The 23,793-nt window shown below is 31.3% G+C and overlaps 1 protein-coding gene across 3 annotated transcripts in view; it reads right to left on the bottom strand.

Moving 5' to 3' along the window:
- Positions 1-2,388: 2,388 nt before the first annotated feature.
- LOC140052740 (uncharacterized) overlaps positions 2,389-23,793 on the bottom strand; it is a 34,655-nt gene continuing 13,250 nt past the window's right edge. The window contains exons 9-11 of one of the 3 annotated variants that reach the window (XM_072098441.1): positions 9,851-9,937; positions 6,099-6,477; positions 2,389-3,153 (exon numbers count right to left, since the gene is read on the bottom strand). In XM_072098441.1, the coding sequence (XP_071954542.1) occupies positions 6,105-6,477; positions 9,851-9,937 (460 nt within the window). In that variant the 3' untranslated portion in view covers positions 2,389-3,153; positions 6,099-6,104. Of the gene's footprint in view, positions 3,154-4,697; positions 6,478-9,850; positions 9,938-23,793 lie in introns of those variants that run through there. The other 2 variants (XM_072098440.1, XM_072098439.1) reach the window with 2 other exon arrangements.

Raw genomic sequence — 23,793 nt, 5'->3', positions numbered from 1 at the left:
TACCATTACGAAACTTCGACAGGCAACTGGAACAGATCTAGCCTATTTTTTTCCAACTATTTTACGTCTTGTAGACATTTTCCCATTAAATAATCAAAATAAAAACGATCTAAAGCTAATTTAATTGCTTAATTTAATTGCATCTCCCCTTTTCAATTTCAAGCTCTACCATTACATTTTTTAAAACATAAATTTTTAATTGTTTAGTATTCACAGTAAGTTTCCAGGTATCACAATAGAGTTCAAATTAACTAATCAATTTTTGGAGACCTTTCGCCGTATCAATAACATCAAGAACAAGTCAATTGCGTAAGGAATATGATTAATATACTGTTTCTTCTTTTTAACCCTTAAACAACCCGTTTATTTTGAGTGTGAAAGTGCTGGGTATAAATAAATCAAATAATTGTTAATTCAATCAATCAATCAATCAATCAATCACCGTAAACATTTATTTTCTTTAATTCTTTCAAGCAATAACAATAAAACAAATGAATAAGGTATTAAAAAAGAAAGTACGAATTTCAAATAACTAGATGGCACGCTCGCTTCGCTCGCGTACCATCTAGGTCGTGCCCACAGATGGTTCTCGAATACACAGTATTTCCAGCGAGAAAAAAATGGAGATTTCAAATGTAAGTACCGCAGGACTATAATACATTGTCGTTTACAGAAACGAATAAATATACACAATGATTTATGTAGTCAACCAAAATTAGCACCCTGGGAATTACTTCCGAGAGAGAAACAAAATGAGTCAAATTTTTTTATTTGGACTCATTTAAAAAAACCCAATTTGTGTTTTGTATGTAACATTAAGGGTTGAGGGATGGGGGAAGAAGATCGGTACAAAGAGGAAACATTTTAAAATATATTCTTATCCACTCAGTAACGAAATATTGTTTTTAATGTTTTATAGGCCTATAAATAATATACCACTAAATACAGTAAAACATTTGCGATTTAATACGGTATTTTGTTAGAACTGTCACTGTCATAGTCGATTGAAATAGTAAAGTACATGTGTTACGATACACCACTACGACGTTTATATATTTTTAAATTATTAATTAATACAAACGTTGAGAAGCAACTGTCAGTAATAACGTTTATTTATTTGTATATTATATGTTTATAATCTAACAGTAGGGCCTACCAGTCACAGTAATAAAGTTTATTTGTATATATTTTTATATTACATCTAACAGTACCAACACTCACAGTAAGAAATTTGCGATTCAAATTGCGATCAAAAGTGGTTAATACCTTAACAGTATTGTACAGCATTGCAATACTATTTATGTTTATTCTCCAAGGGGGCCCATAAATCTAAATCTATACCTCTATGGTTAAACCAAATAATTTGGAATGTTTATTTGTATATTATATGTTTATAATCTAACAGTAGGGCCTACCACTCACAATAATAAAGTTTATTTGTATATATTTTTATATTACATCTAACAGTACCAACACTCACAGTAAGAAATTTGCGATTCAAATTGCGATCAAAAGTGGTTAATACCTTAACAGTATTGTACAGCATTGCAATACTATTTATGTTTATTCTCCAAGGGGGCCCGCCCATAAATCTAAATCTATACCTCTATGGTTAAACCAAATAATTTGGAATGTTTATTTGTATATTATATGTTTATAATCTAACAGTAGGGCCTACCCACACTCACAGTAATAAAGTTTATTTGTATATATTTTTATATTACATCTAACAGTACCAACACTCACAGTAAGACATTTGCGATTCAAATTGCGATCAAAAGTGGTTAATACCTTAACAGTATTGTACAGCATTGCAATACTATTTATGTTTATTCTCCAAGGGGGCCCATAAATCTAAATCTATACCTGTATGGTTAAACCAAATAATTTGGAATGTTCCATTCATCACAAATCAATACATTTGTAAAAACGTATATTAAATGTATCAAAATAGTATTTTTTAAAGAAAATCGGCCTGTCTTCAACATTATGATGCTGTACTCGAACTGTTCAACCGGTTTTCAGCTATTAAAAACAATTATCGTAGGAGGAGATAGGAAAATGCGAAGCCTCCTCGCATTTTTGTGGCGGGTATTTTTCAAGATGGACATCCATTAGACAGTGTATACCACGATCGGAAAACACCCCTATTTGGGGCAAATCGTTGAACCTAAATTCGTTTTAATCGTCAATAACTAATTATCTAACTCAATTTAATTAGTAAACAGGGTTACATCAGGTGGTTAAAATCAGTACCGAAAGTACGAACCAACTTTATATACCATCGAGTAAAAATTCTAGAAGTAAGGCGCGATTTACCGATTTTTGCCCTTACGTAAATTTATATATAGATACATTTCATAATATATAGACTATATTGACTATTTTCCCTTCCTTTATCCTTTTTTGAAATTTTTTTTTTATTGAAAACATCAAATAAACCTTATATAAAAAGAACAGCAACATGTAGAAAGAACTCATTTGCTACAAAATTCGGTGGTTTATTTACTTTATTAGTTTGATAATCATGTATGATACCCCGAAACTTTCGAGTTAAAATCAATATTGGGAGGCATTTGATGAATAGGTTTCGCGAATACTATTCTCATCCTCAGAACTTAATTCTAGAGTACTTATATACCAATAACACAGGTTGTATTTAAATGAGGCAGTGATTAGCATGATAATAACGAGGTAAGCGGACAACAAACAATCATTAGGCCTACTCCATGGTTATAGATATGTTTGTTCAATGAACGTTGGTCTTAAGTTTAAAGGCGGGATCCGCAGAATCCAGAACGGTGAAGCATTTCGCATTTTATCAGTTTGGTTGTTTTATATTTATAAGCATCATAATTCAGCTTTTAATAAAATCAAATGAAACGAAATTAAAATTTAACAAAAATTACAATTCTAAAATTACGATTTTTTACCTAATAAACTCATTGTCATAAATTTGTCATTAGAAATGCCACCATCCTAATTTACATTTTCCAAACTGAAAATCTCAGTGATAAAGAATGGTGAACTTATGACCTTAAATGGAGCACGTTTACAATTCATCAATCAATTCGGAAGCAACCGTAATCTTGTCCTTGATCAGCAAATCCCGATATAATCTCCTTTCATCATCACGTGACTAATTTTGTGAAACTGAAGAATATAAATTAGGAAATATAAACATCACTGATAGTGACAATATTGTAACATTATTTTAACTATGTACGACACGAATTATCATAATACACTGCAAATGTGCTAGAGAAGGCTACAAGATATGAACATACATTCTCAGAAAAAAGGCTTTAAAGATTTTTGCAGAATATTTCAAAACGCGTCTCGAATCGATGTCAGCACCCAAACCACAGGGCGGGGTTGAATTCTGTCCATAACAGATGCTTTATTTGACCATTATGAGGGTTTTACTGTTCACCATAGGGGTTTTATCAAAGGCGTGGGTGTCAAAAACGAAACAATAGCATAGTCTTTCTTTCTACAAGGCTTAATGGACCTAGGCCTAGTAGTAAGTAGGGCTAGGGGTCTACAAAGGGCCAGCTTCTACTAGCCTAAGTTTTGTAATAATAATAATTGATCTAACGATAATACTCTACATTTTGAGCTGTCATCTGTTGCTCCTAAGACAAATCTGTCGGATGCCACTGGAATGAAGAAAGATATACTGTACTTGCCGGTAAGACAGTGATAGCGTTAACAAAGCAGCAGCAACAAACTTCTGCATCAATAATTTCCACCCAAAAACAGCACGAGGCACAGATTTCACATCAATCTCGTTCCAAGTTTGTTCAGGATTTGGTGGCTCTTTAAGAATGCGGTCTTTTGTGGCAACTAGATGTTTATAGCATGAGGCAGTCAGATGCGATGTCATCAGATTAACATTTCGAATACTGATGCTGATTAATAACAAGGCCAACAGCCATTAAGTCGCGTGCTACAATGCATAGTGATACCGGACCGACAGACAGACAGACAGACCGACAGACAGACAGACCGACCGACCGATCGACATAGTGAACTATACTGACCGAAATTACTGAATATGTTTAAAAATGTTGAAATGTTTAAAAACATTTATTTTTTTTTAATTTACACGTGCGTAGCCTGTCACTTTCGACGTGCTCGTATAACGTAATTTCGAGTTGAAAGGTAAGTCAAGAAAACAGAAATCGGGCAAAAAGAGTGCGCAATAACATTTAACGCGCAGTGCGCGCGCAAAAATATGCGCACTCATGGCAATTTTGTAAACGCTTAAAATTGCCTGAAATGTACTCTTATTTCATCGAAAATAAATTTTGAAAATGTTAAGCGCGCGTACGCATGCGTTACATGCGCTACGCACGTAATTGTATTGCCATATGATGATTTATGCCCTGAAATTTATGAGTACCAAATTTTATTTAATTGTGATTCATGGTTGTGAAGATATGATTACAAACGTGATTTCGTTAAATCGTGCGTAGACCGCGTAATTTTTTATTGCGCACCGTGAAAACATAACCACATTGATTCCTGGCCATAAGGAATATACTGTGAAAAATTGACCTAGCTAGATTAAACTGATATCAAGATAAGGTCAGAAAGCGATAAAACGCATAGTGATACCGGACCGACAGACAGACAGACAGACCGACAGACAGACAGACAGACCGACCGACCGACATAGTGAACTATAGAGTCGCTTCCACGTGACTAAAAACTTAAAATGCCAAAAACCCTCAATGCCACTAACTTACAAATAAAATTTGATGTGATCTCTTTGTCTTGCGCTTGCTTAAGTACAGCAAGTTCTGATTTCGTATGTTTTGTTTTTCATACGTGATAATACATTTTGATGAATAGTATAGTTACGGTTTTGTGGTAGGCAAAAAAAGACAAGGGAAAACAGTTGGCAGCATTGTAAATAAATTGGGTTTATTGATTCCCTTTCTGATTTGCTATCCAGTGATACCTTATTTGCTAAAATGGAGCCATAAATAAGGAAATATTGACGTTTAAAATATTGCGCAAAAACGTGTTTTTCATTTAAGCGAACCGATAGTTTTAGCTTATGGACTCTTTGTGAACTAAATTTAAGAAAAATCTCCATGACCTGCCGATGTCAAATGTTTGCAAAATAATTTGTGTGCATTAATTAACTGTCAAATCTGTTAATATTTTTTATTAATTGTACCGTGGCACAGTATTCACATTTAGTATAGGCTACAACATTACTTTACGCACTTCTTCTTTGAAAGTAAACCTATAATTTTCCTGTTCATCAAGTGTATGTCATAATCCTCCAAACACCGAAATTCACCAATTTATTTCTTTTAAGAGTAAATCCTTAATGAATGAATATTGTACTGTCATTGATATCCCAAGTGCATCTAACGAAAGAACTATTAAGAATCATGAGACCCATAAGTAACCATGGAATACGCTTCCAGCATCAATTTACTACCCCTATTAATGCACAGAATATACTATATCTTCGTAAAAAATGATCACATCAATTTTATGTTTGACAACTACGAACACTTTATTTCTTAAAAACCTGACAAAATATAACGACGATGCTTGTACTAATGTTATACACTGATTATCGGAGATATTCATTACCTTTAGATGCGACAAACTTACTTATTTAAAAACAAGTTTATGGATATGGATAAACACACAGAATAACTAATGTCTACAAAACAAATAAATGTATAAAAGGGAATAGGCAGGTTGTACAAATTCATATTCTTTGCTAATTTCTTCCTGAAAAAAAAATGCATTTTTTTGTGAAAATCACATCCATCCTTCATTAATTGATCCTTGATTAACAAATTAATATTTATATAAAAGAAAAATGTTATAGAGCAACTTGGAATGCAAGTTGATTTTAAATGGTACCACATAGTATTTATATATATAACATAATAACAATTGTACTTTCCAAACTATAAAGAATGATTGCATTACATCATTGGATCAAAGGTTACATTTGTCCTTATTTATGTAATTATGACTATAATACTATTCTGATTGGCAATGGGCTTGTTCTAAAACAGAGAGGAGGTCCAGGGGGCAATGGGCCTAAATAAGAGTGTTTTCACCTTTGTCTAATCAGTATCAACATCCATATCCATTTCTTGGACATTTGCATCACTCGCTGTTACAGCCTTTTCCAGTTCATCTTTCACGATATGTTCTACTTTCTGTTCACTGGAACTATCATGGCGGTGACTTGTACTCTTCTTCTCCCTTTTCTCAGCATCTTTGTCATATCCCTGTTCTTCTTCATCATAGTCACGTTTTACTTTAACATCTTTCTTTCTATCCCGATCAGATTCTCTGTCCTTACGATCATCACGATCACGATCTTTGCGGTCACGTTCACGATCTCGTTTGTGCTTTTTATTACGGGAAGAATCTCTGTCACGACTTCTATCAGTTTCGCGTTCTCTGTCCTTACCCTTCTTATCTTTTTTATGCCTGCAAAAAAATTAATTATAAAGTGTACAATACTCTACTTAAGATTTATTAATAAGTATTAGCATCTTTTAAAAGAAAATATAACAATTATTAATACATAGTTATGCATTATAGTTGTTTGTTTTATTTTTTTTAGTTTTGTTTTCTTGCACTTGTATATAATATATATAAGCAACTGATTTACCATATGGTAACTATAATCATGCTTACGATTAATGAAACTTGCATTTACAATATTTATCTTAGATTCAGAGGTATTATAGTCAGGAGTTGTTATCACGACTTGATGCTGTGTCATACGTTTGGTGTTGTATAACTTAAGGTACTATTATATTGTGATTGTTTGTTGTTGGACTGGTGAATTATTTACTTATTGATATAATTGACTGTTAGATACAGTGGTTGTTATTTGTTTATTCATATTTTGCAGGACTTGAATTCTTGTACTTGAAATGATTTATATAATGATTTGATGCAGGAGTACAATACGAAACTAATAAATCGGATAGAAGGAAAGCATCAAAGTGTATTCTCCTTTTTTTGTTTTGAACCACGACATTAAGAATGATATGAAAAGAAAAATAAATAAACCTATGCACACTTGGCCAATAATCGCTTTGATTGGAGGTGTTTTGTTTAGCGCCTTACGTCGCAAGACGTTTTGCGTTCATGATAATGTGGTTTACAGGATTTAAACATGATACATACAAGACTTGCTAATATAGTACTGGTCATTATTACCAGTATTATTACAAACACCAGCATAAAACATGATTTATATTATAATATTTGATTAAAGATCATATCTAAAAGCTGCCAACAATATTCCTAGCAATCCTAGAAATGGCAATCTTTCTTCATAATCTGAACCTTATCTGAAAACCAATTACTTTATCATTTTTTTACAATCTGTAAAATTTAAAAGCAATTTTTCCCCCAAGAATATGAACAATTTCATAAATTAACAAGTTTACCAAGAAGAAATGCTTAGAAATGCTAGGAAAGGCCCCTGGTGCTGATGACATACTTGTGGAGGTACAGTATTTAAATATTGAGGACTGGTAATTAAAAGAAAACTTCTTATTAAAACTTATTCATACATGCTGAAGATACCAAATGACTTTAAAGATGCCATTCTCAAAATATGAACAAAGGTGATCAAAGAGTCTGTGGGATCAAAGAGTCTGTGGAACCACAGAGGCGTCTCCTTTTTTCCATTGCTGGCAAGATCTTAGCAAAAATTATACAAGCTGATTCACAATGTGGATTCAGAGCCATGCACTCAACTATAGACATGATTTTCAGTATCCGAAAATTAAAGAAAAAGCACTACATAGAACAACACCAGGATCTGTATATAATCTTTATATATTAGCAAGGCTTTCAATACAGTGGACAGTGATGAGGCGAGAACATTTTTAGGAATATAGACATCTAGGTGTCCGGAAATCGTTCTTTAAAAATCTTCTGGACGGCATAAATATGATATATAAGCCTACTCCCCACCTCAGTCCGACCATGGTTGAAGCTCAGGTTTAGAAATATGGACATTTAGATGCTCGGAATGGCACTGCCACCATAGAATGTTTTTGGTAGTGTGCAATGTTATTTTTAACTACATGGAGAAGTACACACTATCTTAAAATAATGCGTATCATATACAAATATTTTTATTAATAAATGTAATAAAATAATTTTATATTGAACATCAATTTGAATTTCATGTTTTTCTTTGAAGGGTTATTAATATTTTTATGATATCCTATAAAATTGAAACAAACAAAGGAACAATAGAGAGGCTTTCTTCAAAATTTACAAGTTAAATTTTAATGCAACATGTAATTGTTTGTCTTTTCACTCATAATGTGTTGTATTAATATACAAGATTCTGAATAAATTAATGAATTCAATTGTTCAAAGATGAATGCAATAATTTTGTTATAAAATGAAGCAAGATTTCAACATTAAAGCCTCCAGCATGCATAATGGATATTTTAAGTGCTTTTTTTCATATAAACTTGATATAATTAATTTTCAGTCAATTATTAGAACTCTGTGTTAGACACGATTAACGAGTATGGACGGTTCTAATTACAGTTTTAACTGTGTGTATTAATTTTTAAGAAATGGCTTAATAATATTATAATAATAAAAATCTGAAAACACCACAATGTTGAGGTGCCTTTAAATAATAGGTAAATTATTACAACATGATTTCTATTGAATTATGATAAACGTCATTAAAAAAATACGTTTGGCAGAACATTTTTAAGCCTGCCATTCGGATGCGTTTGCTTCAGTTTGGCCCTTTTGCTCCGCCCCAATGAGCGCTTCACTGAGCAGCACATTGTCGGTTGTTTGTATGATTCCTACATTGTGATGAATTGCCAGATAATATGTTTTTCTTTGAATGCTCTTTGGATGAGTTCAACATGTTGTAACTGTCGATTATAGTATATACTTCTTGTATAAATATTTAATGTATTTTTTTCATCGTACTTGGTAATTTATCTGTTTTATGTATTTTATTGAATTTAAGAGGACTCCTGAATCAACTGGCATTAATTTGTCCAGCTGGAAGGGTTATATAAATAATGTTAAAATAAAAAAAAAAGACTTTACTATTATTGATAAAACCATGTTCATAAACCTTTCTCAGTACAATTCCAGATATTTTCATACCGAATTACCCCAAACCTCACTTCCTGAGGGAAGTTTATGTATAGTTTAAACTGTTTCCAAATTTAATTCATAAAACCTTTCCATTTTGATACCCATTATCCCCCACTCAGGTGCGGTTTTAAATTTTGATACCGATGAATGATGTGCAAAAGGAACAATCTGTATAAAGAACAGCCTGAGTGGAAAAATGTAGAGACCATTTTTTGCCAGGTTAGATCTAAAAGTAGTTTAAAACCTTCCTGATACAAATCCGGTAATATTCTGATACCAAGGATTATATAGGGCAGCTACTCTGCGCAAGATAGATAACTGTTGCTACAATAGCTTCCTGTAATCCCATGGATGCCATTCGAGCGGACATTAGCAAAAACAAATATTGTTTACACTTCGGGTGATTGTAATTAGTGTCTATAATAATTTATTTTATACAAAATATTATTAGTAATTGCTATTTAATTATCTTTCAGTTACTTTAAAAATTGTGTAAATGTTTCACAACTATCCAGGTGTATTGTCCGGCCGAATGGCGTCCAAGTTATCTATGTTGCGCAGTGCAGCGTCGCTATACAATTTTTGCTGATACCTGATGTGTATGGATGCGTGCATTAGGAACAATTTTAAGGGGACAAATTATACCAATCATTTAACTATACAAAAATACATGAAACTCTGGCTTTTCACAAAAACTTACTTTGACCTTCGAGGTGAAGTTGATCCTGAGCGAGAACGTCGATTTGTTGGAGGTGGTGTCTTTGAACGTGAGCGTCTTTTGCGATCTCTGACAAAGAAAATAAATTACTTTAATTTGTTGTTTTCTATTAATTCTATTGATTAGACAAAAATAACATATATTCATATATTTATTTATCCATTTATTCTTTTTTTAAAAAATAAATTATAAAAAAAAAAAAAAAAAAAAAGAATTTTAAAAGGTTTTAATGTAGCTGTGATTGTATAGTACAGATATCAAGAATATGAATACTCCATACTCAACATCACAAGACTCTCAGCAACCCACATTTTATCTACTGAATATTGTTACATTTTAAGTATTATTATTAGGTTTAATGAAAAAACAATAAGAAGAAAAGGTTACTTGATTTATTTCTATACGTGGAGATTATTCAGTATTTAGTAGGTGTAATTAATAGTTAAATAATAAAAATAACAGGTTAGATTATCTAGTTAGATAGCTACAAAAGACCTAAAATACGCTAAACTTGGTGGGTGCGTGGGGCTTAAATGACCAGTGTACAAAACACCAAGTCTGAAATTTAGAGGCCAAAATTGTTAAAAAATTAAATAAACAATGAATACAAAATTAACAAAAGATATTGTATGTACTTTCTAAAATGTATGGAAACAACAGATGGAAACGTACTTAATGTAAAAGCAATTATGTAAAATTCATCAAAATCATAAAACATGCATATCCTTTGAACTGTTGCTGAAGAAGGTAAAAAAATATGCCGTCACTAAAGGCTAATCAATAATACACAGGAAGTAAAAAGCTAATTAAAAAACCTGCAAGTCTTTAATATTTTAAAACAATCTCAAAGAAGTCTTTAGGGTGTACAGTAAATGTTTCAAATTTGACATACTAAGACTACAGATTTGTCAATTTACTAGTTGTACAGGAAAGGTAACATGTTATGAATCAACTACTAACTAGTGTACGATAATATCTGCGGGCATATGTATATTTTGAGTACAATGTTGTATAATAGAGTGTGTATTTGAAGTCAATGTCAATTTGCTGTTAGTGACATTCGATGGATAATCTATTCTTACACATTTTTCATCCAAAGAATAAAACATAATAAAAACTTGTAATACAACCTCATTGACTGCATAGCCCTGTTCTACAACAAAACTGCCATGCGTGCATGCTTAGAAACTGTTGATTTCAAAATGTAACACATTTGATGATGAATCAATGCTAATTGGTTACTCAAAAGGTAATTGTGCAGATAATCAAATTTTCACTTTCAGTACAATATGTCTTTTGCAATTTGTTGTACAACTATAATACCTTTAACTTATTAACTATAATAATACTGTATTACTGTAGCATAAAATGTTCAGTTGACATTTAGGTATTCTATGCTAAATCAACCAAATTTTGAATACTGTAGTTCATGCGCAGTCATCTCAGATTATGACGAAACCGCAGAAATATGATCCAACAAACCAACACTAAATTTAGCCTTTGGTTTCCGATATATTGACGCCTAAAAAAATGGGGCGTGGTTCTTAGAAGTTCCAAATGTAATTTTATCTTAGGAAGCTTATAACTTGCTAATTCTAACTTACATCAGAGAAAATTAAAATTATAGTTCTTGTCCCTTTCCTTCTTAAGTTATCTGCAGCCACTTTGTTCAACAACATATTTTTTGTTCTTAATTTCCCTATGTCTGAACAAGTGGGTATACACTGTAACAAATTTATTACCCATTTTCACCACAAAAAAAATTATATGTATCTATTTCATCATCTATTTGTTCAATAAAAAATAAGAATCCAAACAGATTTAATTAGGCTTCCACTCCATATTGTATTAAAATAAAATTGTAGTAGAATAAAACTGAATTACGGTAAAGTAATTCTTTGAATCTATCTGTATTATTAATAGTATGATAAAAGATTTATTCATTATACAGTCAAACAAATTTAAGCACAGAATTATTAAGTTAAATAATTAAAATTATAATAATGAGATATACAGTCTCTTCATTTGAACTTTCCCATTCACATAGAATTAGGCATTTACCAACCAATATGGTTCAGATGCAGTTTAAAAACAGGATATTAACATGAATTATGCAGTGGGTAAACAATACACAATTGGCATAAATAAAATATGAAATGTGCTACAGTAATCAGTGTCATTCCCGTTGCAATAATAATTTAAAGTATTTTAAATAATTGGAATATTATAATTTACGATTGGACCTCCTTGTGCGAACACATTTTGGAAGTGCCTGCGAACACATTTTGATTTACAATTTTGAATTTTTAAAACAATTTACCTCAGTAAAAACAGTTTTTATACAAAATATTGAAATCATTCTTTAACTTGAGCCTGGAAATTACCTTCCTAATAGAAACTTGTCACAAAATGATGTTTGCCTACACTTTAAAATAAATTTCCCAACCTTGTAGTAATAAAGTTAAAAAACTTATTTGTTATAGGCTATTTCACGTTTATAACAATGTAACATACTATACACGGATGGTAACAAAGGCCTATAGATAATATTTAGGCTAAATAAAGCCGCAAAAAATAAGCAATTTTAATTTAAAATTTCTTGAGCATTCATATCATAAAATATCACCAACAAAATCATCTTGTTTGGGAACCAGATATCAAAAACACAAATTTACCAATCACATACTTTTGTTTGTTTTATCTTTATACTGGGTGACCTCTTCAGTCAAAGACTGATCTCCCAGAGGGCCCAGTTGGTGATCAGTGGCTGTGATGTACTAATACACCAGGGTAACCCCCTACTCGTCTCGAAAGATGTACTAGGTTCTTTAAAGTGCACACGAGCAAGTTGTGTACACTGGACCTACGGTTTATAGTCCTTATCCGAGAAGACTCGTTCTACCACCAGAACCATGGAGTGAGTGAGCCTCGAACCCCTGCCGATGTTATGGCTACGTGATTACGGTTCCACTGTCTTAACCGCTCGGCCACTTACTCACCTTACTTATTTATAATTTGTTGTACAGTAGTATAGGCACAATTTATAAACAGAGCATACAAAGCATTACTTGAGTTTGAAACAAATAAATTCATATTAGTTACTAATGATCTGCCACAGCCCAGTAATAAAGGCTTTTGCAGTAACATTGAACCACACCCTAATTTGATTTATAATTAGTAATTACAACAAATTGTAGTTAGTAGTACAGTACATGCAGTAAAGGCCTGGGTTGGCATTTATCAATATTTGCTTATATTTTTGCTTAAGCTGAAATATTTAAGAAGTGCTTAAGCAAATAACTTAAGCTTATTTATCAAACCGTCTTAGCAGAAAAATTGTAAATAGGTAAATTTTACTTTGCATATGCGCAAAATTAAACTCTAGAGGGCAGCAAATTATGTATGTTTTTATTACTTGAGGAAATAGAGAAAGAGCACAACAGTCGGAAATACATACGAAAATCATTCGCTCTAAACTTTAAATCAAATCAAAATTTATTTATTTATATCAATGACAGCGACCCTTGACAGCCGATACAGTTTCTAAAAGTTAGTAAAATGGGTCGTACCTATCCCGAAAATATTAATTTTGCTCGTCCAATTTCTAGGCCATCTTTATGAAGATCGATATCATTATTTTAGCGTCCGTAGTACAGCGGAAAACGCACTAGCGTAGCCTTTCCGAATGTTCAATGTTCTGGCCTAGCGCGCTCGCGTTGTCAAAAAAGAATGTTTCTGTTGCAGAAATGAGATAAGACAAAATTTTTCATCTTAAGGCAGGGTGTTGTTCGTCTTAGATTTAAGACAAAATTAAGCAAATTTTTTTGCTTAGATATATTGATAAATAAGCAAGTTTGATAAATCCGGCCCCTGACATCTAACATTGCACCACACCCTAATTTCATTATTAAGTAATACCAATATGTGTATTTGTATTTTGCTGACATCTCAACTAAACAAATTGCCAACTTGCTAGAAGTCACATCAAAATATACTTTTGTAAGCCACTGTATTTATGTTGAATTGGACTTTTTAACCAATTGACTATAAAGGTAAAAGGTAAAGGTATTTATATTTGTCCTCAAGCTTAACTGGAAACTGAGGAAAGAGACTGACTAGATGCCCAACAAGGTCCATGTGTAAGATGTACAGTGGTACACCATAAAATGAAAGCAAGGTCCATGTGTAAGATGTACAGTGGTACACCATAAAATGAAAGCAAGGTCCATGTGTAAGATGTACAGTGGTACACCATAAAATGAAAGCAAGGTCCATGTGTAAGATGTACAGTGGTACACCATAAAATGAAAGCAAGGTCCATGTGTAAGATGTACAGTGGTACACCATAAAATGAAAGCAAGGTCCATGTGTAAGATGTACAGTGGTACACCATAAAATGAAAGCAAGGTCCATGTGTAAGATGTACAGTGGTACACCATAAAATGAAAGCAAGGTCCATGTGTAAGATGTACAGTGGTACACCATAAAATGAAAGCAAGGTCCATGTGTAAGATGTACAGTGGTACACCATAAAATGAAAGCAAGGTCCATGTGTAAGATGTACAGTGGTACACCATAAAATGAAAGTTTTTTTAAAATTCTACTATGTACGTGCAACATTATTATTTGGAGTGAAAAACTAATTTTTTATTTACAATTTATGAAGCATTTTGATAATTTTTTATTAACTGTTTATTTTATGAATTTTGTTTATAGATTTCATATCAATAAATGCCCTCTAAAACCCATCCTGAACAATATTATCTCAGAATTAAGCATAATTTATATCAAAATTATCAACCATATTTACGTTAAAAACCTACAATGTAAATGAGAGAGCTTAACAGCCATCTGGTTTAGTGTTGCATTCATTTTAATGCAAAGCTTTGTTTATAACACAAATTAGTGAGCTATACTCAATCAATGCTTAAAAGGTTGTCACACATCGTTGACAGCAGTATGCAAATCTGCATGTTTAAAAGTCGGCTTGCTTGCTCATTTAATGTGTTGGAAAACAGACTGGAGATGAGTACAACAAACAATGCTTATAATGCTAAGCTCTTTCTACACTATCAAACTAGTTTGACAAAAAAGAGTGATGTGCCCAAATCTATGGGCACATCATATGTTTTAGTCACACAGTTTGATAGTGTACACAGAACTAATAAAATTCACTTGTGGTTTAAAGGTCTTGAAACCAATGTATAATAAATAAAGTGTCAATAAAAGATGAACAATCTATTTAAACTACTATAATGTACAAAATATGCTAACAAATTTAATACTTAAATTCGAGAAAAAAACCCCAAAAAACTGCAGCACAAATACATTATTTTAAAAATATTTCCATTTGTTACTTAAGCTCTGTCTACACTATCAAATTAGTTTGACAAAACTAGTTTGATGTGTTGTCTATACAGTATATGAGCTCATCTCATTTTTGTCATGTAAACGTTGATAGTGTAGACAGAGCTTTACAGTACCTAATGAATGAATTGAATTAGTACCTGATAAAGCAACACAGAATACAACAATTATTTTTGGTATGAATGTTGGAAATCCAAACTATTCTTATAACATTATTCAGTTTCCTTTCCACCAGCAGATGGTACAAAGTTTACAGTTAGTTGTGAATGATTGTAATGAATTACCATTCATTAAACTACAGAACATAGTAACTATGAACATTATAGAACATTTTTATAGAATTTAGGATTATAGAATTAAGAAACAATGTATAACAATAAAATAACAATAATAATAACTAAATTTAATTCGTCACTATGATGAATTATAGATTTGAATAAAAATAATTAATTTTTAAAATATAATAATATTAATATTATTTTGACAGAATTTAAACTTTAATTATTTATAATATGAAAGATAGGATCTTCCTAATAAATAGCCGGTAACACAATCCTATCAAAGATCCCTCGGTGTATAATGTCATAAGTCATAAATATGTCGAGGGAGAAAATTCCAAAGAGAAGCAGCAAAGAACAAAAATGACCTTTGTCCATATTCTAGGAACAACCAGTAGGTTTTGATCAGCCGGACGAAGACAAGCAAGAGGGGTGTAGGAGGAAAGAAGATCAAGAAGATAAGAAGTAGCGCTTCAAATGGATCAAATTAAAATGATCTTATATTTTATAAGGGAGTCAATAAGTAGCCAATGGAGGTTATATATAATAGGAGATATGTGTGAGGATCTTCTAGTAAGTGTTAGAATGCGTGCAGCAGTGTTCTGGAGACGTTGAAGTCGATTCATCAAAGATTTCGGTAGGGCAAAGAAAGATAGTTGCAAAAGTCAGGGCGAGAAGTGATTGAGGCTTTTATTAACGAAGCGGTAGTACGCTTTGACGGATACTTTTTAGTATTGTTAAGCAAGAGCATGTTGGATGATAGCTAGGATGATATTTTAGAGTGATAGCTTTCAATTCGTTTAGTTATATCATGACATTCAGAAGGATTAAAATGTATGTCATCAGCATATAGGTGGTGGTGTAAATTGTTTTTTTTAATAATTTCAGTGAGAGGGGAATGATACAGAGAAAAAAGCAAGGGCACAAGGTGAGGGCAGTTTCAGTACTGTGACCAACTCTATATGCCGATTAAAATGGATTTAAATAATTGAATTTGTAGAGATAAGATATTAATTTATTTGAAACTATTTTGTTAAGGAGATATTGGTCGGAAACAACGTTTATATTTTTTTTCTCATTTGTGTAGATTTTGTGTTTATACTTGTTTTCTCTTCTATGTGGATTTTGTGTTTACACTTTTTTTTCTCTTTTGTATGGATTTTTTGAATATTTTTTTTTCTCATTTGTGTGGATTTTGTATTTTCACTCACTTTGAAACATATGTGATCAAAGTTTGTAACAATGATGTACTGATGCCTAAAAATTGCTGTGAATTTAAATGGAATTTAATTCCTTTTCTCAAGAAATTGCAGCCAATTATAAAAACTATAATATTCATAAGTACCCATGAGAGTGCTATAGAAAATGAGGGAACAATCACAATCACATGGATATCCGACAAAGTGTAAAGTCAACGAAGCAGAAATAGATGCTTCAGTTATGTTTGTCGATATATAAACACCAAACTATGACATGATGCAAGTGTAAGTTAGTACATCAACTCAGAAGATAATAGCGAAAACTGCTCAATTTGTTTTATGAAGATTTTAGCAACATTTATTACAGCGAAACAGACAGTGTTCTAAGAGGCTTATCGTTAATCTTCATATGAACATTGATGGTGATATTTATTTTAATACCATAATTGTCACTAATTTACTAATTGCCGATATCCCTTAATATTGTATACTTCAATCTTTTGAATCTAATAAAGTACAGTCAATGAAAAAATGCTTATAATATATAAAACATCAGATTATTAAAAAATGTAACTGTAAATAATGTTAAATGATCAAAAAAAAAATACTGACTGATTCAGTTGTTTTTTTAGATAAATTATTCTTCAGATAAATTGTTTGAAACAAGCTAATAAACAATTGCATTGCAAGATGGATGAAGTCAGAATATTGATAATACCGGTAATTAAAACCTAATCATTGATGACGTTATGACATACTAATAATGAACCAGTGATCATATTCACAGCTATAACAATAACAATTGGTGATGTTCATAAAATGAAAGTTAACAGAGAGAACCAAACATACTGTAGAATCAAAGATGAATTTAAACTGTGCTGTCACACAATGTATATCTATGTTGTTAAACATTCTATGTATATCTATGTTGTTAAAGATTCTATGTATATCTATGTTGTTAAACATTCTATGTATATCTATGTTGTTAAACATTCTATGTATATCTATGTTGTTAAAGATTCTATGTATATCTATGTTGTTAAAGATTCTATGTATATCTATGTTGTTAAACATTCTATGTATATCTATGTTGTTAAACATTCTATGTATATCTATGTTGTTAAACATTCTATGTATATCTATGTTGTTAAACATTCTATGTATATCTATGTTGTTAAACATTCTATGTATATCTATGTTGTTAAACATTCTATGTATATCTACTGTATGTTGTTAAAGATTCTATGTCTATCTATGTTGTTAAACATTCTATGTATATCTATGTTGTTAAAGATTCTATGTATATCTATGTTGTTAAACATTCTATGTATATCTATGTTGTTAAACATTCTATGTATATCTATGTTGTTAAACATTCTATGTATATCTATGTTGTTAAACATTCTATGTATATCTATGTTGTTAAACATTCTATGTATATCTATGTTGTTAAACATTCTATGTATATCTATGTTGTTAAACATTCTATGTATATCTATGTTGTTAAACATTCTATGTATATCTATGTTGTTAAACATTCTATGTATATCTATGTTGTTAAACATTCTATGTATATCTATGTTGTTAAAGATTCTATGTATATCTATGTTGTTAAACATTCTATGTATATCTATGTTGTTAAAGATTCTATGTATATCTATGTTGTTAAACATTCTATGTATATCTATGTTGTTAAACATTCTATGTATATCTATGTTGTTAAACATTCTATGTATATCTATGTTGTTAAACATTCTATGTATATCTATGTTGTTAAACATTCTATGTATATCTATGTTGTTAAAGATTCTATGTATATCTATGTTGTTAAAGATTCTATGTATATCTATGTTGTTAAACATTCTATGTATATCTATGTTGTTAAACATTCTATGTATATCTATGTTGTTAAACATTCTATGTATATCTATGTTGTTAAACATTCTATGTATATCTATGTTGTTAAAGATTCTATGTATATCTATGTTGTTAAAGATTCTATGTATATCTATGTTGTTAAAGATTCTATGTCTATCTATGTTGTTAAACATTCTATGTATATCTATGTTGTTAAAGATTCTATGTATATCTATGTTGTTAAAGATTCTATGTATATCTATGTTGTTAAAGATTCTATGTATATCTATGTTGTTAAAGATTCTATGTATATCTATGTTGTTAAACATTCTATGTATATCTATGTTGTTAAACATTCTATGTATATCTATGTTGTTAAAGATTCTATGTATATCTATGTTGTTAAACATTCTATGTATATCTATGTTGTTAAACATTCTATGTATATCTATGTTGTTAAACATTCTATGTATATCTATGTTGTTAAAGATTCTATGTATATCTATGTTGTTAAAGATTCTATGTATATCTATGTTGTTAAAGATTCTATGTCTATCTATGTTGTTAAAGATTCTATGTATATCTATGTTGTTAAACATTCTATGTATATCTATGTTGTTAAACATTCTATGTATATCTATGTTGTTAAAGATTCTATGTATATCTATGTTGTTAAACATTCTATGTATATCTATGTTGTTAAAGATTCTATGTATATCTATGTTGTTAAACATTCTATGTATATCTATGTTGTTAAACATTCTATGTCTATCTATGTTGTTAAACATTCTATGTATATCTATGTTGTTAAAGATTCTATGTATATCTATGTTGTTAATGTTAAAGATTCTATGTATATCTATGTTGTTAATGTTAAAGATTCTATGTATATCTATGTTGTTAAAGATTCTATTCTGTCGGATGATGAAAAGTGTAAATGACTAATCAACATAATTACTAAGGGTTCAGCTTAAAAGTTTGTTTTATTTGTTTAAAAAAACATGAAAATGAAGATTAATAAAATCAGACTATAATGAATAGATTATTTTGTAGTTTGAATAAAGTTAATCATGTCTTTAGAAAAAAACGTTTCACAAAATGACAAAACAAATGGTTAAATTGTCAATTTGACTATTTTTTTACTTTAAATTACATTTTTTTTTCAGGTGAATACATTGTTTTTTAAATTCCATTTTGGGTTAGAGTGGATAACTATTATGACATTAAAAATTTTTTTAGGGGGACAATATATCTTTAATTATGTGTAGACATGAATAGTTACAGAAGTACTAGTTCTAGTTGGTCCGAATATTAACACTCCCTCGCTCAGCATTAAGCAAAACGATCATACTTTTTCTGATGTGACATAACTTTGTTTGCGTATGGTTGTTGGATGCGCATGTTCTGTTGTGGAAACTGTCGATAGTTTGATAATTCTTCACACAAAGTTGACAGTGATTTATTCTGTGTCACATGTGTACGACTGCCAAAAACTGCGATTATTAGCCTTTTATATAAGAATCTCAGTCATAAAACTAAACTAATATCATGATACTGTAGCCTTTTATAAATTTTTTTTAATGATAAAAGGCATTGTACAGTATTCATTTTGCAAAGAGGTACAACTGTACTAAATTACAAATGTATATTTGGTTTAAATTAGAAGAGATTAAAGTTTTTAAACAGAATCTATATTTCCAGGTGATAAATTATTCAGTAGTTTATATCTACTACAGTAGACAGTAACAGGAAATAGATGCTGCATCACTAAGCAGCAGCATAATGATGGCTAAAGGACCTAGGACAATGGACAGCATTGCTGGCCACAGGGCACTCAAGCATAAATAGGATAAAGTAAAGTAATCAATATTACATTTCAATTTGATATCTTACTAAGAAAATTAGTTCTAAATTATATTAAATTATGTTGATTAACTTTTTAATCATAATACTTTGGGTTTTATAGACTACAGTCTGCAGTTTTGCATCTTTTTTAATTTCAAGTAAAATAATGAATTGAAAATAATGATTAAAGAATCAAATTATACTGTATGATTTTCATAATATAATTTACGATAACATAATAAAAGGTAATAAAAAATGTAATAGCTTCACATAAATGTGACCATAAATCAAATTTGTAATTACTACAGATTCTTTTTTTATTTAAAAAATATTTTATGAGGGTGCTCCATCCATCTACTTCACATGCAAAGGCGTATGCTATGCCAGGCATAAGCTAGCCTCATACCGTGCGTGTGAACACCACTTACGATGGTTCACAATACTGGAATGAAATATAATATAATGCAGATCTATAATATATTATGTATCAGGTTAATCCCCACTTGTTGTGTGGTATACCAAATAATGGAATGGTGACTAAAGTTGTTACAACTTTACCTAGAAAATGACATCATATCGTCATATAAATTTCATCTGAAAACACCTAATTATACTCATCTCAAAGTTATGTGATGAGGTCATTATATGGCACCCTGTATGCTGTATGATAATTTTAATAAGGATGTAGTCTCCTTATTTAGTCTGTCCGTTTAGTAATTCATAAGCAAGCAACTACAGTATGTGATGATTTTATTTAGTAATGTACAGTAATGTATTTCTTTATTTAAAATGTTTTTATGTGTAACTCCATCTTTTTCACTTAAATAATTAAAAAATATTGTACAGTTTAATTTACATTCTTAGTTTCTTGACTATTTTACGCTAGTTAAATTAGCGTATCCTGTAAACATTACCTACAGTTATTTAAGCAAACTGAGACCATAATACATACGAGCTTGTGATAGCTAAGAAACATATTTTTATAACAAAAACATTAAAATGCATCAAACATAACATACTTTATAGACAAGACCCATATACACCAGCCAACACAGCAATAAGCTATTATTTCAGCAACACTACCAATATAACATTTCGAGGAAGACCGAGAACCACCCTACCAATAACTCTCAGCAACGACCTACTCACCCTTTATAAGCAGAACACAAACATCAAGTATCCTGGACAATTGAAAACCAAGAAAGACATGAAACAACTTAAAGAACTAGCCAATGAAAGATCAAACTGGAAGAAACTGGTAAAAGAGATTTACGGAGCAGCCCAAGCGGAAATGTCGGCAGACTTTTCAGCGGTAAGGCAGTATTCATCATCATAACAAACCTGGTAAATGGCATCCAATAAGTGAAAGAAAAGTATATAAAATGAAAAAGAAACTGGTGGGCTACTTCTCCTCATAATGACATGATGTGTGTACGAGTACTCCACATACTCAATATGCTTGCTCTGTTTGGCATGGTGCTATCACCTTTAAACATTCGTTTTCAACTCTAAAAAGAGCACTTGGAATTATTCTGGGGTCTGATTATTAATTTATTCTTTATACTGGGTAGCTACTTCAGTCTAAGGCTGTGTTTATACAACACGCTTCTTATTTACACGCATGTTCGTAGGATGCGTGTTATCACAGATCAAGGTCAATCCCCTAATCTGCATAGTTCATACATAAAAAATGAACTACCGTGTTGAACGTTCGTGTGTGCTTTTGTGAACAGGAAGTTTCGTGAGATAAAATAGTATTAGGCCAAATTTTTTTTTATTGTGTTGGCCACGCCCGACCGACCCTAAAGTGACGAAAATGAAGGTCGGCTTTTTTTTTTGTGAGCCCAACGGCAATCGTGAAACCAAAATAGTGAAAATATATTGTCTTATTCGCGAATATATTTCACCTCTGCCGCCGGACGTGTAAAAAAGAAGTGTGCAACCAACCGTGACTCAATCATGTGATAACCGGAATACGTGATTATCAATTTTGAGGGGGGTCAAAGTTTTAACTAAATAAACGCTTTGATTACACAGTGGTTAAGACAGGTTTTTAATAGTTATCACATTTTTAAACACCCTCATAATTAATGGACTCTACCAATGTTGATCTGCAAAGAACAACAGATTGTACATCGCACGAGGTTGTTGAGGCGGTGTTTTTTGGTTTTACTGTACAGAGTACTACGATCCGATTACGAACTTGTTAAATGAGTCGCCAAGCAAGTAGGCCTATACATTTAATAAAAATGTACCTAAGATTGTTGTAAGCTCTTTTGTTCAAACTTATTATTTATATATCGAATAAATCCACCCGTTCCAGCATGCACGTTAGGCCTCTAGCCTAGGTTTACTCCTCGCGATCGATCGATGTCTCTCCTGGTGGGCAATTACTTTAAAAACGATAAGATATCAGTCCTTCCTGTAGGCATAGGCTAGGCTGTTGATTATTACCATGGATATTACATAATATCCGACGAAAGCTGGTTAGTAATAATTTATTACATTGGAGAGGTCAACTTGTCCCCTGAGGCTACTTAAAAAGGCTACTTCAGCTACTCCAACCGGCCAAATTTGGTCGGTCGTCAAGTAGCCTTTTCAAGTAGCCTTTCCAGATGGTTTAGTAATACACGGAATCCATTTCTGTTTATACAACACGCCAACGTCAATGCATGTAAATTTAGCGTGTTGTATAAGCGGGCCCTAAGTGCGCGTTTATACAACACGCTATTACACGCATATTCAACACGCCTACAAAAAGTGTGTTGTATAACATCGAAGAGATTCCGTGTAATGAGATTTTAATTGCAAAAAAGGCTACTTGGCTGAATCCTAACATTTTGTGGATTCCCGGTTGCTGTTGGCGTGTTGGAAGTGTCCTCAGGGTATTGTTTTGACCTCTCGTTAAATAAAAGTATGTGCTGTGAAAATCTAGAAGATAATTGTGCTTTTTTGCATATTTTAACCGATTTAGCACTTAACATTAACGCTAATCAAATGTTAGCATAATTTGGCAAAATGTAGCATAGTTTTATCCTAATTCTAAAACATTTTTTTTCTAGTTTCAAAAGCAGATTTAAAAAATCAATAATTGAATAAACTAAATTTTAAACGAAATCATCCTTTATCAAAATCCTTAATATAAACTCATATTAATTCATAATGCATGCAAGTATATGTACAACTTAGGATTATGAACTACGGTATAACACGGTATTACGATTTCATGTATAACTGCAAGGTTTTTGTAGGGTTGACCTCGGCCCGTGCAACACGCTAAAAATTAAAGACGGATTCAACTTTAGGGTGTTGTATAAACACAGTCTAAGACTGTTCTACCAGAGGGCCCAGTGCATAATATATGATGAGTTTGTGACAG

This window comes from Antedon mediterranea, chromosome 6, assembly GCF_964355755.1.
Source record: "Antedon mediterranea chromosome 6, ecAntMedi1.1, whole genome shotgun sequence".
NCBI lineage: Eukaryota > Metazoa > Echinodermata > Crinoidea > Comatulida > Antedonidae > Antedon > Antedon mediterranea.
The sequence above is the reverse complement of the archived record's forward strand: the minus strand, read 5'-3'. Positions and strand labels throughout refer to the sequence as shown.